Source organism: Podarcis raffonei, chromosome 2, assembly GCF_027172205.1.
Source record: "Podarcis raffonei isolate rPodRaf1 chromosome 2, rPodRaf1.pri, whole genome shotgun sequence".
NCBI classification, from domain to species: domain Eukaryota; kingdom Metazoa; phylum Chordata; class Lepidosauria; order Squamata; family Lacertidae; genus Podarcis; species Podarcis raffonei.
In genome coordinates this window covers 106,698,305-106,717,307 of record NC_070603.1, presented here as the reverse complement: position 1 = coordinate 106,717,307, position 19,003 = coordinate 106,698,305, and the positions used below count along the sequence as shown (strand labels likewise).

The 19,003-nt window shown below is 48.6% G+C and overlaps 1 protein-coding gene across 3 annotated transcripts in view; it reads left to right on the top strand.

Annotated features, from left to right (window-relative positions):
• CPNE9 (copine family member 9) overlaps positions 1-5,613 on the top strand; it is a 57,405-nt gene extending 51,792 nt beyond the window's left edge. For all 3 annotated transcript variants that reach the window (XM_053378475.1, XM_053378474.1, XM_053378476.1), the window contains 5 exons: positions 2,126-2,253; positions 3,400-3,502; positions 4,482-4,539; positions 4,869-4,942; positions 5,057-5,613. In XM_053378475.1, the coding sequence (XP_053234450.1) occupies positions 2,126-2,253; positions 3,400-3,502; positions 4,482-4,539; positions 4,869-4,942; positions 5,057-5,209 (516 nt within the window). In that variant the 3' untranslated portion in view covers positions 5,210-5,613. The remainder of the gene's footprint in view (positions 1-2,125; positions 2,254-3,399; positions 3,503-4,481; positions 4,540-4,868; positions 4,943-5,056) is intronic.
• The last annotated feature ends 13,390 nt before the right edge of the window (positions 5,614-19,003 follow it).

Sequence of the window (19,003 nt, the reverse complement as noted above, 5' to 3'; positions counted from 1 at the left end):
CCAATAACTACGTTCACTGCGACACACAACACACTCCGCTTCTGAGCCACTGCAGAAGCCTTGGCCCTGCTGTAAATAACAAGCATGTTACAACTCAACAACAAACCGGCAGGCAGCCTTGTAAGAGATGTTGATATCCATCAAACCAGCTTTTTAAAAAACCCACTTTTTATCTCCATTTGTATTATGACATGAATTGCCTAACCTGCATCCATAGTTACCCAACTGCTCACATCCAACTCTTGGCTTCATTTTCCTTCTCCTTCGCTCCAGTTACTGGTCGGTGCTGCATTTCCTTTTCAAGAGTAGCACAGATGATGGGATGCAGCGATGAGTTTGTGCCAGAACTCCAGGGCTCAGGCCTCTAACCTGTTTCCAACGCCAAGTTTTATCTCTGGATTGTGCAGAATAGACGCATGTCCCTCTCCACCAAATAAATGAAGCCCCTTGCTCACTGTTCTGTGGTTAGTGGGTCAGATCTTCCAGCTCAGGGTTTATCTTCCAGCAGAGGTTCCTCAATCCCCCTCTTTCTAAAAGTTTAGTAGTGGTGGAAGGATCCTTAATATTGTTTTGCTCACCGCCTGTTTTCTATGGCTTTTAGTACTTGCAATATGAAACATGCCACAGGTATCTACAAATGTGTGTGACCGAGCTTCTGCAGAACAGCACAAAAACTGGATTGTGGGGAGGGGGGGAAGGGAGCTTTAATTTGTTACATGCCCATGAAGTCTCTATTCCTCATGCCTCCAAATACTTCTTAAATGCACAAGGACAGCCATAGCTACAGGCGAGCTAGCCAGGTATTTTGCCCTGGGTGAAGCCTCCACCATTGAGGCTCCCAGCCTGTGTGTGGCAGGGGCGCCAAACTGGGTCTTTAACCCGGGTGAAAGAAAGCCTTGTTTCACACCTGGCAAGGAATTATCTGCTAAGGACTGGGGGGGGGGGCGGAATCACACATCCTAAATAGGGAAGTGAGCCCAATTTGCACTGCCTTCAATAAAGCACACCCCATCCAAACTCTGGAGCTGGGATTGCTGCCGGCTGAGCTGTCCTAAGCCCAGTAGAGGGAAAGCAAGCCTTTGAAATAAGAGTTTTGAATGCCATCCTTTTGGCAAGCATTAGTTCCATTAGGTTAGTTTCCAAGCTGAAAAGGGGCTCATCCACACCTCCCTTTGCCCTGACGCTCTCCTTGGGAAAACCAGCGGTTTGCCATTTGTTCTGATTCAGCGGTAAATAGAGTGTTCTCCCGGGGGAAAGCTGCAGGGCAAACGTAAATCCACTCGGACTCGTGCCCAGAAGGCACTTTCTAGGCACGGAACCAGCAGAAGTGTGGACAAGCTCAGAGTTAGGGTCCAGCCTAAGTTCCCCCTGCCTGGTCCAATCCCTGCCACTCCCCGCTTTTCAGGGCTTATGCTGGCGTAAGGTCCACTGGTCTCTCTCTCTCTCTATATATATATTAACATATCATTTTCAACAATTATTAAAGATACTTTTATATCTTATACAATTTTTTTAACTTCCATCAATCACATATGAAAATTTTCCAATCTCTTCACTTAATTTACATTTCTTACTTTCACTATTACATTTAAATATCATAATTTATGACTCTCTTCTTTGCAATGTTTCATATATTTCTCCTTACGAAACTTCTTGTAGTCCTACAGTTGCTCTTCAGATAATTTGTATATTTCTTCCAATCTTCTGTAAATCTCTGGTCCCGCAGGTTTCGAATCCTTCCTGTCATTTTATCCAATTCTGCGTAGTCCATTAATTTTGTCTGCCATTCTTCTTTCGTCGGTATTTCTTCTTGCTTCCATTTCTGGGCCAACAATACTCTTGCCGCTGTTGTTGCATATAAAAACAATTTAACATCTTGTCTATTAATATCCTCCCTTAACGTCCACTGGTCTTAGCTCTAGCTAAGCCAGGATTAGGGAGCCACACTGGTATAGCCCAGCGGTGGTAGGAACTGGGTGGCTGAACCAGAGATCCACCAGCAGATCTCGGCTTTGGGTTCACCTGTTACTGCCTGTTGTTGGGGTTATTTTGGCAAAAAATATCCATGTACCTCCCTTCCTATAAGATCTGTCGAGTTTGCTAAACGGCACTGTTCTTTCCTTAGAATCACAACCCAGACAACCCCAGCTGCGAGGGCATTGAGGGAGTGCTGGAATCTTATTTCCACAGCTTACGCACAGTGCAGCTATACGGACCCACCAACTTTGCGCCAGTCATCAACCAGGTGGCACGGTAAGTGGACACTGGAAAAGCATCGCACGCCGAACAAGGTCCTGCCCTCCTTCCTCTCGGGAGCCTTGCATTGGGCTGGGGGCAGAACATCTCTGAGTTGGTCTTTCCAAGACACAGTTGTTGCAACACCCAGACCAAAGTCACCTCTGCCTTCAAAGGAGCCCAGTCTGGCTCCAGGGCTTGCATGTTTTCAGTGGCACCTGAACATCCCCCATTGCCCGGCCGATCCGAGCAGCGCGATTTGAACCAGGTGAGGACAGCGGTAGAGAAAGGTGGAGGAACCGCCAACCCAAACCTTCTCGGTAGTGGCGCCCTCCCTGTGGAACACCCTCGCTTCAGATGTCAGGGGGATAAGGAATTACGCAACTTTTAGAAGACATGTAAAGGCAGCCCTGTATCGGGAGGTTTATAATGTTTGATGTTTTTAATTATGTTTTTAGATATGCTGCAAGCTGACCAGAGTAGTTGGAGAAACCCAGCCAGATGGGCGGGGTATACAGTGGTACCTCGGGTTAAGTACTTAATTCGTTCCGGAGGTCCATATTTAACCTGAAACTGTTCTTAACCTGAAGCACCACTTTAGCTAATGGGACTTCCTGCTGCTGTCGTGCTGCCACAGCACAATTTCTGTTCTCATCCTGAAGCAAAGTTCTTAACCTGAAGCACTATTTCTGGGTTAGCGGAGTCTGTAACCTGAAGCATATGTAACCTGAAGCATATGTAACCCGAGGTACCACTGTAATAATAATAATAATAATAATAATAATAATAATAATAATAATAATACAGTGGTACCTCGGGTTAAGAACTTAATTCGTTCTGGAGGTCCGTTCTTAACCTGAAACTGTTCTTAACCTGAAGCACCACTTTAGCTAATGGGGCCTCCTGCTGCTGCTGTGCAGCCGGAGCACGATTTCTGTTCTCATCCTGAAGCAAAGTTCTTAACCCGAGGTACTATTTCTGGGTTAGCGGAGTCTGTAGCCGGAAGCATCTGTAACCTGAAGTACCACTGTAATAATAATGCCCTCTGTTTCAACTCTCCGGCTGAGAGCTCTGTTTGTTTGGCGGGCAGAGCTCCATAGTGTAGTGGGAAGCGGTGAAGAAGCAAGGCATGTCTTGGTCCTCTCGACTCTCCCTCTTCCCCAGGTTGGCGGCCCAGGAGACCGACGGGTCCCAATATTACGTCCTGCTCATCATCACGGACGGAGTCATCTCTGACATGCTGCAAACCAAGGAAGCCATTGTCAGCGTGAGTCCAAACTCTCCCTTTCCATGCTGGGAGAGGGGTGGGGAAGAAAAGGAACACCCTCAAGACTTAAGGGGAGGCATGAAAGCTGGTCACCAGCAGCTCCCAATGTCACCTTAAGCGCCTTCTTGAAGAAACCGGTGGTCTCCACCTGCCCTCACCGCCTTCTCGATTGAATTTGCAATAAAGCGGTCCACACAGGGTTCCTCACTGCCCACCACTAAAACCCCATAGAAAGGCCTTCTTTACATAAGCAATGGTGCGGACATTAACCGCTGTCAGAATGAGGCTGAGAGGTCCCAGCACAGCCCTGCTGTGCTGAGGGATAAACAGCTTTGCAGCCAAGATACTTAGCAATGTCCACTGTGCATTGCTGTTGTACATAACATGTTTTTGCATGTGTGCATAAAGGTAAAGGTAAAGGAACCCCTGACCATTAGGTCCAGTCGTGACCGGCTCTGGGGTTGCGGCACTCATCTCGCTTTATTGGCCGAGGGAGCCGGCGTACAGCTTCCGGGTCATGTGGCCAGCATGACTAAGCTGCTTCTGGCGAACCAGAGCAGCGCACAGAAACGCCGTTTACCTTCCCCCCGGAGCGGTACCTATTTATCTACTTGCACTTTGACATGCTTTCAAACTGCTAGGTTGGCAGGAGCAGGGACAGAGCAAGCAGAGCTCAGCCCGCCGCGGGGATTCGAACCGCCAACCTTCTGATCGGCAAGTCCTAGGCTCTGTGGTTTAACCCACAGCACCACCTGCGTGTGCATACACAGCTGCAAATGTGTGGATTTAGATTAGCCCAGGGCTCCTTGTGGCCTTGATCTGGATCTGCAAGGCTAAACACCATGTGGGCGTAGCTGTCAACGTTTCCCTTTTTTAAAGGGAAATTCCCTTATTCCGAATAGGGTTTCCCTTTCAAAAAGGGGAAAGTTGACAGCTATGCATGTGGGATGCATCTCAGACAATGCGGTTCTCCCCACAGGCCTCGTCTTTGCCAATGTCTATCATCATCGTGGGAGTAGGGCCGGCTGATTTTCTGGGTAAGTGTTGCCCTGATCCCAGATGCGTGATGGGCCAACAATGGGAATTGTGTTGGGTGGACTTGGACCAACCCGGTCCGACAGGGTGACACGACGACAAATTCGGTGGCTTGCTATGCTTCGGCACTTCGCACGCGCCTGTGAGCCAAAGCACAAAGCGGAGAGAGGGCCACCACCGAAGGCCACACTGCAAGGCCGATGACTCGGGCCTTGTGGAGCTGGGTTGCATGCAGGGAAGAGGGGCTTTCGTAGGTGCCCTGTACTTGGGCAGCAACCCCAGGAGGATGGCAACGAATCTTAGCAGTAATTCATTCTTGTGTGATCCTCAGCTATGGAAGAGCTGGACGGAGATGAAGTGCGAGTCTCCTCCAGGGGGCGCTATGCTGAGAGAGACATTGTGCAGGTAACTCTTTTCCAGAGAGCATGGATGGATCAGCGATGCCAAAGGGTGGTGGTGGGGTTTTGGGGGGGCGGGATCTGGCCAAGCACCTACCCCCTTCTCTCTCTTTCCGCCCAGTTTGTGCCATTCCGGGATTACGTGGACCATTCTGGGAACCACGTGTTGAGCATGGCACGCCTGGCAAAGGACGTCCTGGCTGAAATCCCCGAGCAGCTCCTCTCCTACATGAAGACCCGCGACATCAAGCCCCTTTCTGCTAGTCCGCAGTAGCTCCGCCTTCTGCCGTAGCCTGAGCCAATGAGGGCGTTCCGCTCCGGCTGGGACTGAGACGACTCCTACCAATTGGGCAACGTTGGCTGTCCCCAATGGGCCGGGTGGCTGGGACAGCTCTCTCTGTGGGAGGTGGGCCGGGGCGTGACCTCCCTGCCTGGCACAGGTGCCCTCGGAGATGCCAGCACAAAAGCATGAACCCACCCAGAATCTCCCAAGGGATGGCACCAGAGTTCACAAACCAGCCCTTGGCAAGGGGCACGGACCAGGAAGGAGTTTGGAAGGAAGACTGCATTTCGCTGAGGGCAGCCAGGGACGATGTTTTTCTTCAGGTTCGCTAAATAAGGCGCCACCGAGTTCTGTTTCTGCCTGGTTATCGACAATAAACCATCCTTGGTCCCAGGTTCTCTTGCGTGCGTGTGTTGTTGTTGTTGTGTCGATGAGGGATTGTGGAAACCAAGTCTTGTGAGGAACGGTTGAGGCAGCTGGGTATGATTAGCCTGGATAAGAGACGACCGAGAGATGATATGATAGCCATCTTCAAATATCTGAAGGGCTGTCAAATGGGAGATGGAGCGTGCTTGTTTTCTGCTGCTCTGGAAGGTAGGACCCGAACCGATGGGTTCAAATGACAAGGAAGGAGATTCCGACAAAACATCAGGAAGAACTTTCTGGCGGCAAGAGGTGTTTGAAAGTGGGACGGACTACCGTATTTTTCACTCTATAGGACGCACCAGACCATAGGAGGGGGAGAACAGGGGGAAAAAATTCTCCCCCTCTCTGCTCAGCACCCCTTCAGCGAAGCGGCAGGAGAAATGGAGCCCCTTCCATTTCTCCTCCCGCTTCGCTGAAGGGGCTCTGCGCAGCTCTCCCTCTCTGCTGAAGCCGGGAGAGTCTTGCTCTCCCGGCTTCAGCAAAAGGAACCCAAAGCCTTCAGAGCGCAGCGCGAGTTCCCGCTGCGCTCCAAAGGCTTCAGGTGGCTATCCCTGAAGCCTGGAGAGCGAGAGGGGTCGGTGCGCACTGACCCCTCTCGCTCTCCAGGCTTCAGCGAAAGCAACGCGAAGTCTCCGGAGCGTGGCGGGAGCACTTCCTCTGCGCTTCGGAGGCTTCGCGTTGCTATCGCTGAAGCCAAGGAGCCTGCATTCGCTCCATAGGACGCACACACATTTCCCCTTAATTTTTGGAGGGGGAAAAGTGCGTCCTATAGAGCGAAAAATACGGTACCTTGGAAGGTGGCGGACTCTCCTTCGTTGGAGGGTTTTAAAACAGAGGTTGGGTGGCCATCTGTCAGGGATTCATTAGCTGTAATTCTTGCACTTCTGGGGGTTGGACTAGATGACCCTGAGGATCCCTTCCAACTTTACACAGTTCTATAATTCTATTATCTTACAGGGTAGTTGTCCTAGTGGGGTGAACCAGCTGTGGGGTTGTGGCTTTCTGCCATCTCAGGCTATGCTTCCCAATTAAAGACCCCCTCAAGAGGTAGGCCTCTTGCTTATCCCACTTTGGGAACTAGTAAAGTTGCAGGGCTTTTTTAAGATTCAGTTTACTGATAGCAACTCCACCGCAGCCCCGAGTACAAAATGAATTGCTAATCTGATGAAGCCACCGGGATGTGGGGATTTTGGACAAGAAACCACAGCACTGGCAACAAAGACAAGGAAGGCAAAACTTATTATCTTCATTTTCATATTATAGCTTAATTCAGAAAAGATCAGATCTTAGGGAAGAAGCATATACCAGGCCATTGTAACATTTTAAAAGGCGTTCAGTTTTCTAGCCATACAGGCACCTGCTTTCCCAAGCCCTTTGAAACAGAAGCTTCTTCCATGGCCAGAGCCCAGGCCAAATATCCCATTTGCCCAATGGCACCTTGAGAACAGCAACTGAACACTGCCCAGGTTCTTCTTTTGCAGACTAAGGATATACACCCCATACCATGAAACGCATATGACTTTCACACACAAACAACATTGGGAACTCTAGTTTGCCCCTCAGCAGTGCTACAATTTCCAGCACCCTTAACAAACCTCAGTTCCTAGGATTCCTTGGTGGGGGAGCCCATGTGCTTGAAATGTTTGGTGTGGCTCTGACCGAAGTTTTAGGACAAATCTTTCATTTCCCTGACAGATGGGGAAACCCTGTTATTGTAAGCCTATAAGCTAGGAGCTTCTTTCCACCGATGCAGCAATTCTCCAGCCCCCTAAGACTCCCTCTGCAGACTATCCAGGAGGGATATTTCAGTGCACAGCAGTGGCAGCGGCCCAGCTTGGTGAGGTTCAATTGTTTGAAGCCAGCAAGCAGATGGGAAGGGAGTATTCCCGCGGCAGGGCGGTTGGCCTACTTTATCTCTGCTCTCAGGAAGCGAAAGCGCAGCCCAGGGCTGAGCCTGCCTGAATAAAACATGGAACAGCAGAAGCTGGCAGGTTGCCTCCGCTCATCTGATGCGGCGGGAGGGCCACCCTTCAAAGGCTTCCCATCATCGCCATCACCCCCCACTCCTCCTGCATCCCTGGCTGGGGGTCCACCTTTTGTCTTTGGCCAAGAAGGTGCAGGTAACTAGGAGAGGGGCTCGATTGCTGGGCAGTTTCTCGTGGCAGACAGGCAGTATGCTTAGCAAACGGCCTTGGCGGTGCAAACCCTTAACTGCGTAGGAAGCAATGGTGGCAGGTGACCTGATAGGGCGGAAAGCAAGGAGGCCAACAGCAGGGGGCACCGCAGAGCCAATGACAGGCACTGCCAACCAAGGGTGTGCTCACACTACCACTGGCCCTGTTAAGTTGTGGGTGAACATATCAGACGACACAGCGATTCTTCAAGCAGCTCTTGTTTATTCACAGGCCAGAACAGAACTGAACTGAAGGGTTCAGCCAGCCTGCTTATACAGAGCTCCACTAGAACGCAACAGTAACCACTTTCTGTAACTATCCAATCACTGAACGTCACTTTCAATCCCTTATTTGCATATGTGGACCTGAGTGAAAACTATCTACAGTATCCTCCTGCTGGCCCAGGGTGAGGACTTCAGTACATAACAGACCCCACACCCAGTGTGCTGCCACGGCTAGTTTTTCAAGCCACATTCACACGGTGTTTGCCACAGTCCGCATCGGTCCTGTACTTTCTTGACAAATACTGTTGTCGAATGTGTGTGTGTTTTCCCTCAGGCCAGCTTCAATCCAGCTGGAAAATTTAAGCCCCGCTCACTTTGGGCTTCCTCACAGTGTGAATGTTTATTTGAGACAGCTGTTGTGCATGCACAGACGACAGCTTCCTTTGTGCAGTGCATCGCAAACACCCGAAAGCCAGCCTGGTGGGCGTGGTTTGGAGTAAATGGCCAAACTGGGACCCATCCTGGGCCAAATTTGGCCCATGGGCTTGGGGGGGTCCTACCCTAGTTTGACCCAATGGCCTAACTGTAAAAGGCAGCGGCCTATGTTCTAATTACTATAAATAGGAGCTAAGAACAGGCTAGAGTGACAAAGAGCTGTCTCTTCTTGTTCTAGAAAAACCTCAGTTTGTGGGGAAGGAGGATGATTCACATAGAGAAAGACAGTCTGGTCCTACATTTGCCTGGCATTAGTCACCACCACCAAAATGGCCACTTTCAGTTAGAAACAGGACATTCCGCCTTAGCGTCATTGTGACGAGGGTACCTTGGTTCCATGGCAACTGGTGTAAGCAGAAAATGAAGACCTCTGGGCGAATATAGGAAGTGGCCAAACGCTCAAACACAAACGTTAAGAATGGTCAGCAAGGCTGCTTTTAGGAACTAACAAAGAATTTCTAGAGCTGCCTAGAAAAGTGTTCCTTAAAGAGATAACCAAGAAGAAAGAGTGTTCATACATTTCTCCCAGGTCAGTCCTGAGTTCGTCTAAATTTCCCAACAAAATAAGTTTGTTTCTCTGCTCTTTTTTGACCCTAGCCATGGTGGAAATTCAGGACAGCCTTTAGGCTGTGTGATAGGAATTTTATGGTCTTAGATATATGGTAATGTTCATAACCGCACATACATAGATCAGCACAGGAAGACTAACCTGGAACCATTTTGATTACTAAACTGACCAAATGTTTTCTCTGCAAGGTCAAACTGGAAAAGTCTCCCCATTGTCTCTTTCCTCACAAATCCGAGACTGTGACCTGGCCCAGGAAATAAGTATTTTACCACTACAAAAGAATGGCCAGGCTCCCAAGGCAATCCAATCAAGTAACTTGCCAGACAGGAGATAAACTGCGACAGGAGAAAAACAACATGCAAATGTTCTGTTTTAGACAGTTGTTGTTGTTTTTGTGTGAAGGTGTGATGTATCTGAGGGGTGGTCTTAGGTTACACCCCTCACATGATGTATGTATGATGTTTATGATGTTCTGGGGGGTGGTCTTGATCTACAGGATGGGAATTTCAAAAGTCTTTATTAGCCCTTGCACAGCATTTTTGTGGGTCCTCCTCCTTTCCTGCGAGTGAGGGGAGCACTCTGTTGCAACAGATCAATAAAGATCAAGCTTACTAGCTGCTTTGCTTCTCTATATTCTCTGGTTGGCCTCTGTTATTTTCTCCTACCTATAGGGAACCTATGTAAGGACTCTATATGGGCTCTTGGATACCCCATAAGGGAAAAGGGCATATTTTTATTTACAACAGCTGCAATCCTACACATTCACCTTGGAGCAAGTAGCCTTTAACTAAATAGGACTAACTTCTGAGTAGGCCTTCATACGATTGTACTATTAGTATATTTGTAATAAATAATCGGCAACGTCTCCTAAATCTTCTCGTACGTAAATAAACAGGGGTGCACAGCTATACACACATAGGCTGGCGGTTGGCTTGTTGTCTAATCTAGGTTGACTGGGCCTCAGCAACTACGACCTGGTTTGCACGTAACATTAAACCCTGGTTTAAATCAACCTTAGTGAGTGAGTTAGTCTTACATGTGAATCTAGGCCAGTATCTCAACTATGGTTTATAAATTATAGTTTCTTAAGGAAAAGAAGAACCAAAGAAATGTAGAATTGGAGGGACCACTAGGATCGTCTAATTCACCCCCCTGCAATGCAAAAAAAAAATCCCTAGCATGGGCTTGAACTCACAACCCTGGAATCCAGAGTCTCAAGCTCTACCAACTGAGCTATCCCAGAAGTTTGTTGGCTTACCTGATCTTAGCTATGGGTTTATATATGATCCTGGACTATGCCATACTAGGCAAATATGGTTTTATGCTTCCTGTGACACAGCAGGACAACTCACATTTCAGATTCTCAGGATGGCCCCGTTCCGTGGACATTGTTCCTTAACTATGATCCTTCCTAAGAACAGATCCCAGAAGCAAAACCAGTCCTGCAGCAACATCAAGAGTGACAAAACAACCGTGGGCTTCCTGCTTGCTTGCTTGCTTGCTTGCTTGCTAGCTCCCTGAAGCCATCTGGCTGAGCTCTGAAGAAACAGGAAGCTGGAGTAGATGGGCCTTTTGGTCTGATGCAAGCAGGGCTGTTCTTATGTTCCTACATAATGGTGGCATAAGCATTTGTCAAAAGAACGAATTGACCAGTGAAGACGAACTCTAGGGGGAGAGAGCCATCCCTTTCTCAAGCGAAATACTCCCCTCCAAAGAGTATTTTCAGCGACCAATCTCAAGTCCTCAGCCTTTGGGTCAAGATATGCTCGAAATGGTAAATAAACAGCTTGCCTCAGCTCCCAGCCTCCACCATGGCTTTATTAAAAAACATCATGTAATAATTATAGATTCTTTCCTTAAGGTTCTGTGATTAATGGGAGTAATTGACTCACTAAGAGGCCCCTGATGTAACAGCAGGCTCCAAGACTAGGCAGCTCAAATGAAGATCAGGTTGTTTTTCCTACTTTTGCTGACATGGAAATAGGAAAATGATTATTATTTTTTTGCAGCACTTGAGTGACGATACAAGATTTTATTACTTATTTTTTTCTTAGGAACATTGGAAGCTGCTTTATTCTGAGTCAGGTCACCACTGGTCCAGCAATTATCTACGCGGTTTGGCTCCAGGTCTCCGAGATTTCAGACAGGGAAATGACAATCACTGAACCTGGAGCCCGCTCCCTTCCCTGCCCACATGTGTACAAAACATGAATTCACTGAGATAGAGAATGACTTGGCCTCAGGTCACTCATTGAGCTTCTTGGCTGATTGGTGAAATTTGAACCCAGGTCTCTCTCTCTGGGACACGGGTGGCGCTGTGGGTTAAACCACGACGGGGTGAGCTCCCATTGCTCGGTCCCCGCTCCTGCCAACCTAGCAGTTCGAAAGCACGTCAAAATGCAAGTAGATAAATAGGTACCGCTCCTGCGGGAAGGAAAACGGTGTTTCCGTGGGCTGCTTTGGTCCGCCAGAAGCAGCTTAGTCATGCTGGCCACATGACCCGGAAGCTGTATGCTGGCTCCCTCGGCCAGTAAAGCGAGATGAATGCTGCAACCCCAGAGTTGGTCACGACTGGACCTAATGATCAGGGGTCCCTTTACCTTTACCTAAGGTGTCTAACCCTGACACTCGGGATTGCCAACCTTTGAGGGACCGTAGGAACGTCTGCAAAACAGAGAAACCGCCACAGCAACCAAACACATGCCACAGCTAGGGTATTGGCTACAACAGAGTGCCTTGTCCAATTTCACCTGATGCGGAGAGGACCCCATTGGTGATCTTTGCCCTACATCAGCCTTTGCCAACCTGGTGCCCTCTGTATGGCTTTGGACTGCAGCTCCCACCAAGCCCATCCAGGTAAGGGCATTGTTGCGCTATGCCCTCGGCACCTGGGAAGAGGCACAGCAACCCCAGAGCTGCGCCAGGGAAGAGCCATGACTTCGTTCTGGTGACGGACGCCTACATGTGATTGTTGGGGCAACAGGTGGGGCAGGTCCAGGATGTCCTCTTCCAGCGACAGAGTATCCCTCCCAACAGATACTGTATTTTTCGCTCTATAAGACGCACATTTTCCCCTCCAAAAATTAAGGGGAAATGTGTGTGCGTCTTATGGAGCGAATGCAGGCTCCTTGGCTTCAGCGATAGCAACGCAAAGCCTCCGAAGCGCAGTGGGAACGCTCCCACGACGCTCCCACCACGCTCCGGAGGCTTCGGGTTCCTTTCGCTGAAGGGTAGGTGCCCTTTCAGCTAAGGCGCAGCGCCCCTTCAGCTAAGCAGGAGGAGAAATGGAAGGGGCTCCGTTTCTCCTGCCGCTCCGCTGAAGGGGCGCTGTGCAGAGAGGGGGAGATTATTTGTTTCTTGTTCTCCCCCTCTAAAACAAGGTGCGTCCTATGGTCGGGTGCGTCCTATAGAGCGAAAAATACAGTACTTGCATGAGACTGTACACAATTCTGCCTTGGAGTCCCTGTGTAGGTTTATCTTTGAAACTGGCATCAAGATTGCGGGGGGGGGGGGAGAGTTTAAAAATTCCTTTGTTAAAAGGTGCCAAAGAGAAAAAGATGCCAGACATGGTCGCCATCTGATCTTTGATTCAGCATCTAGATCCCTGATGGGTGGGTAGAAAGTAACCAGCCCAATTTTCCCCCTGTATCACCACCACCCCAATTAACACACTGTCAGGAAACAACAACAGACTGCTGCAAACAAAATAAGAGGCTGCTGGATCAGGCCAATGGCCCATCTTAGAACAGCATCCTGTTGTCACAGTAGTCACCCAGGTCCCTGTAGGAAACCCGCAGGATCCAAGCACAAGAGCCCTCTCCCTTCCGGTGGTTTCCAGCAACTGGCATTCAGAAGCATTGCGGCCCATGACCAATGAGGCAGAGCACAGTCATCATGGCTAGTAGCCATTGATAGCTTTCCTCCCTGCCCCCGAATTTGTCCATTCCTCTCTTGAGGCCATTCAAACTGGGGGGGCAGTCACTGTCTCCTGTGAGAGCAAGTTTCGTGGTTCAGTTACGCGCTGCTGAAATGTAGACAAAATATAAACTTTTCCCCAAGGCCAAAGATGCTTTGTGTCCGTATCAGTAATTTATGAATAATAATAATAATATTATTATAATAATTTGTTATTTATACCCCGCCCATCTTGCTGGGTTTCCCCAACCACTCTGGGCGGCTTCCAACCGAATATTAAAAACAATACAGCATCAGACATTAAAAACTTCCCTAAACAGGGCCGCCTTCAGTTGTCTTTTAAAAGTAAAATAGTTCTTTATTGCCTTGACATCTGGTGGGAGGGCGTTCCACAGGGCAGGTGCCACTATCGAGAAGGCCCTCTGCCTGGTTCCCTGTAACCTCACTTCTTGCAGCGAGGGAACCGCCAGAAGGTCCTCGGCGCTGGACCTCAGTGTCTGGGCTGGATGATGGGGGTCGAGACGCTCCTTCAGGTATACTAGACCGAAGCTGTTTAGGGCTTTAAAGGTCAGCACCAACACTTTGAATTGTGCTCGGAAACATACTGGGAGCCAATGAAGATCTTTCAGGACTGGTGTTATATGGTCTCGGTGGCCACTCCCAGTCACCAGTCTAGCTGCCGCATTCTGGAAGCAGCCTAAGCAAACAGAAATTATTTATTTGACAGTAGACAGCCCATGAATTTATATGAATTATATGGATTTGTAAAAAAGTGTACAAAAGAGAAAAAGGAACAAAACTGGGTTTCTTCCTAGTGATTTTTTTTATTGGTTAGTTTCTTTGTGGTATGTTGATTGCCTGGCCTTTAAATATTTTGGTGGGACTTTGCAGGGTGTGTTCTGCTTGGTTTGGCCATGTTTTGAGTAGAGACAGTTCTTTATCATTTTAACTAAATTTTCTGTTTTATAATTTAGAACACTCCTTTAAACATCCTTAAAATATCAATGACTTCCCTTCTTCTCTTTCTATGGTTCATTTTGCATATCATAAATCCCTGCATATTTTACATAAACTACAGTTCTTACCCGATACAGGTAGTTTGGACTCAATGAGCCCAGAATATTTAGAATACCCTCTAACAGAAGTGGCTTTAGAAAGGAGTAGGTACGTTCATGTCCCGCACTGAAGCAGCAAGGCTGAATGACAAGGCCTCATCCAACACCATGATTCTATGGAGGACAGGTCTATCGATGACCACTACCCATGAGAATAATAATGTTTCTCCTGTGTCAGTTTTTAGACTGCAAGCTCCTCAGGGCAGGGACCTATCCTCGGGTAATCTGGCAAGTGAATGGACACCAACACCGCTATATACAGTGCCAGAAATGGAGTATCAGAGGTAAGCTGCCTCTGATTTAAAGATACTAGGGACTAACACCAGAGGGTTGGCTGATTTCATCAGCCTCAGTGGTGATGAGAGCGAGCACTGAGCTCAATGGACTTTGATGCTAAGCTCCTTCCAGATTCCATGATTATTCACATTTTCTTTATCCCCTGGATTTTGTTCACTCAACAGCTTGAGGCAGAGAAAGATCCCGTGGTTCCTGGCTACCAATTTTTATTTTTATTTTTTTGTTTATTGCATCCTGCATCTCAGAGGAATAATCTTCCACCCTCATTACATCACTTGTGTCAAAGGGTTGTTTCGTTTGAAATTGCTGTTTTAAATCTCAGATGTGCAGCTTCTTTGGCTTGCGGTCTCTCTCTAGAGAAAGACAAGATTATAATGAAAAGCTGGCAGCTGGCAACAGAGGTACATCTGCTACCTTTTCCATCTCGGGGAGGCCCTCTCCCGCTTGAGGCCCTAGCAGGGAATGCACCCAGGGTTACCTGATGTCACAGCGCCACCTCTCGGCCATTTCACTTTTGGCGGTCCCTTAGGTTTTAAAATCAGAATCTGTTTTTTATTTTTTAAGGAATACGTGTTCCTCTTTTTATGGGTCTGGAATAGTTTAATGCCTTTGACCCTTAAAAGCTCTTAATTGCCATTTCATGTTCACAGGGATTGAATAGTAGTGAAAGGTCAGCTCACTGCCTCTCCTGGTATGCCCCACGGAGGACCTTAAGGTCCATAAATAGCAACACCCTAGAGGTCCCGGGCACTGCGGAAGCCAGATTAGCCTCAACCAGAGCCAGGGCCTTTTCAACTCTGGCTCCGGCCTGGTGGAACGCTCTGTCTCATGAGACCAGGGCCCTGCAGGATCTGATTTCTTTCCACAGGGCCTGTAAGACAGAGTTGTTCTGCCTGGCCTTTGGCTTGGAATCAACTTGATCCCCTTCCCCTCTTTCCTTTCTCCTTCAGTGATGGAACTCCTATTTGGGGACTTCCCTGGCTTTTCTCTGGCCCACGTAGGACCAGTCTGGATAGTTGGCCTTGGTGAAGATTTGACGTTTTCATCCCCAAAAAGTTTTTGATTTGAGTTTCTACTGAAATAAGGCTGCATTTTAATGTTGTATTTTAATCTTGTTTTTAAGTTGTATTTTAATCAATTGTTTATATACCTGGTGTTAGCCGCCCTGAGCCCGGTCTTGGCTGAGGAGGGCGGGGTATAAATAAAAATTATATTATTATTATTATATTATATATTATTATTATTATTATTATTATTATTATTATTATTATTATTATAATATACTCAATGGTTCACTACACTCTGCACGCAAGTGCCTTGTCAGGAGGTCCAGCCTGCAAAATGTGGGATTGAGGACTTTAGTGTTGCTACACAGCAGCCTTTGGAATCCCCTTCTCCTGATTCTTAGGCAGGCGTTGTCTCCACTATCTTTTCAGCACTTCCACTTTCAAACAGGCTTTCAAGTTGGGAATAGTGGAAGTCTGATTTTACAAACCTTTCGATTAGTTGAAGGGGCTGTCTATCTAAAGTTCCAGAAATTAGATGCTAACCGCTGCTTGTAAACTGTTAACAGGGGGGGACGGGACAATCTCTTTTGTTAGAGGAACTGAAAAGACGTATATGAAATAGGTTACTTCGGGGGGGGGGGCGTTATATAAAAAAAGCATATTATAATAAAATTAAGGGAGAAAGCAGAACTCAAAGACACTTTTTGGAATGTTGGTATAATTTCATACAATATTGGTACCCAAGAGCCCATATAGAGTCCTTTTGTAGGTTCTCTATCGGTAGGAGAAAAATAACAGAGACCAACCAGAGAATATTGAGAAGCAAAGCAGCTAGTAAGCCTGATTTTATTAACTGTGGCAACAGGGTGCTCCCACACACACAGAGGGAAGGAGGGATCCAGAACAAAGGTGTGCTCACCCTTATATTGTTGTTGTCGTTTAGTCGTGTCCGACTCTTCGTGACCCCATGGAGCAGAGCAGGCCAGGCGCTCCTATCTTCCACTGCCTCCCGCAGTTTGGTCAAACTCATGCTGGTAGCTTCGAGAACACTCTCCAACCATCTCGTCCTCTGTCGTCCCCTTCCTGCCCTCCATCTTTCCCAACACCAGGGTCTTTTCCAGGGAGTCTTCTCTTCTCATGAGGTGGCCAAAATATTGGGCCCTCAGCTTCAGGATCTGCCCTTATATAGACTTTTTAAATTGCTCACCCTCAAACTCCAGATCACCCCCAGAAACAAAATAAATACATCACAGGAGGGGTGTATTCCAGGACCACCTCCCCCAATACTTCATACATACATCACAGGGGGCGGTCTAAAACAGAATCCTGAGTGTGTTGTTTATCTCCTGTTTGCCATTTACCTGATTGCATTATCTGCGATTTGGCTACTCTTTTGTTATTGTAACTACTGAATTCCTCAATCCAGGTCACAGGCCACAGGCTCACCCTATTCACACCTTAAATGTGCCCTGTGAGCACAGAGACAGTGTGGAGATTTCCCATTTCCTTCAACCTTGCAGAGAAATATTTGAGGTCATTTTGGGAGAGAAAATGGTTTCAGGACTTTTCTGTGGGTTGTGACTCCCAGGTGGGAAAAGTTTCCCCATCCCTGCTATAAAACTGACTTGGGAAGAACGCTGTGTACCATTTACTCTGCACTGCGTTCACTGCACTCCCACTGCTGGTTTGGGAAGAAGTGTGCATACAGCAATAGTCATTTTGAGAAATGTTGCATTTTGATGTATTGTCCCCCCCCCAAAAAAAAACCCCAGCTTCATCCCTTCTCTTGTAAACTGTGCATAGATCCATGTTGGAAGATTCAAGCCAGACAATGCACAGTGAAACTATGGACCCACAGAATGCAGGGATGGCCACCCATTTGGATGGCTTTAAAAGAGGAATAGACAAGTTCATGGAGGGCAGGCTCTCAGTGGCCACTGAAGCGTTTCTGGTACCAGTTGTTGGAAACTGCAGGAAGGGCAAATGTTTTTTTGTGCTCATGTCCTGCTTGCGGGTTTTCACAGGCATTTGGGTGCAGGCCTTTTGTTGAAGGGGCAGGCCTTTTTTATTGGGGGGGGGAGAGAACCTCAGTTTGCTATGTATTTTATTGATTTGGGGGCTGCTCCTCTCTGCACTAGGGACGCAGGTGGCGCTGTGGGTTAAACCACAGAGCCTAGGACTTGACTCAACTAGGAAGGTTGGCGGTTCGAATCCCCGCAACGGGGTGAGTTCCTGTTGCTTGGTCCGAGCTCCTGCCAACCTAGCAGTTCGAAAGCACGTCAAAGTGCAAGTAGATAAATAGGTACTGCTCTGGCGGGAAGGTAAACGGCGTTTCCATGCGCTGCTCTGGTTCGCCAGAAGCGGCTTAGTCATGCTGGCCACATGACCCGGAAGCTATACGCCGGCCTATAGAGCGAGATGAGCGCTGCAATCCCAGAGTAGGCCACGACTGGACCTAATGGCCAGGGGTCCCTTTACCTTTACCTCTCTGCACCTCCTTGGCTACACCCATGTCTGGGTGGCCACGGTGAGAACAGGATGCTGATCTACATATGGACCGCAGGCCTGATCCAGGAAGCCTTTCTTATGTTCTTATGATCCAGACAAAGAAAAAGAATGACCTGGCTGCATTTTAAGCTAGCGATAGGGCCTACTTCTGCACACTCTGTAAGAACTGAGCCTAGGTTCATATGTTGCCTCTGCCAGCCCCTGCACGAATACCTGCGTAACAGTCACCTTTCTTGCAAAGCAGCACTCGGGAACTTGTGGTCTCCCCATGACGGCAGGCTGGGGCAACTGCGGTCCCCTAGATGTTGCTGGATTTCAGCTCTAGCCGGCATGGCCAGTGACGGAAGTTGCAGTCCAGCAACCCCTGTTTCCCTATCCCTGCTCAAAAGCAATGATGGCTCAGCACGAGCAATATTATTATTGTCGTGGAAAGCGACATTTGCTATTGTTACACATCCCTGAATGAATGGCCACTACCTAGAAGGTCTTCCAGGCCAAAAGCTTTGCACCTCTCGTTTTATAATTCGCCTTTGGAGCCTCAGTAGCAACCTCCCCTCTCTTTCCCTGGGGAAAGCTGTCAAGAGAGAGAGGGGGCTGCACTCCCCAGCCCCCTACTCCTGCCTGGGTGCCCTGGGAGCTGGGGTGGGACGGGGTGGGACGGGGTGGGGGGTGTAAAAAAGTCCCAGTCCAAACCCCCCTGGCACGGAAACGGGGCTCCCCCTCCTCCTCCTCCCGGAGCTGGACCGGAGAGGGACCCAGGCGTCCTGAGCGGGAGACCCCCTCAACGCTCCCCCCCTTCACTCTCGACTACAGCACAGCCTTGACATTGGCGGCGGCAGATTCGCCCACGGCCGCCGGCCGGGAAGTCTGACCTTGCAAATTGGAAGACGACGGTGGGGGAAAAAAAAACACCGGGGTGCGTGTGTGGCGAGGCGGGGGGGATCGGCAGGTGCCCCCCACATACACAAACACGGCGGGCGAGCTGGGTGTCGAAAGTGCGGTTGCCAAGGAGGGGTTTACCCAGCGGGGCCTCCCCGCGCAGGAGCTGCTGCTGCC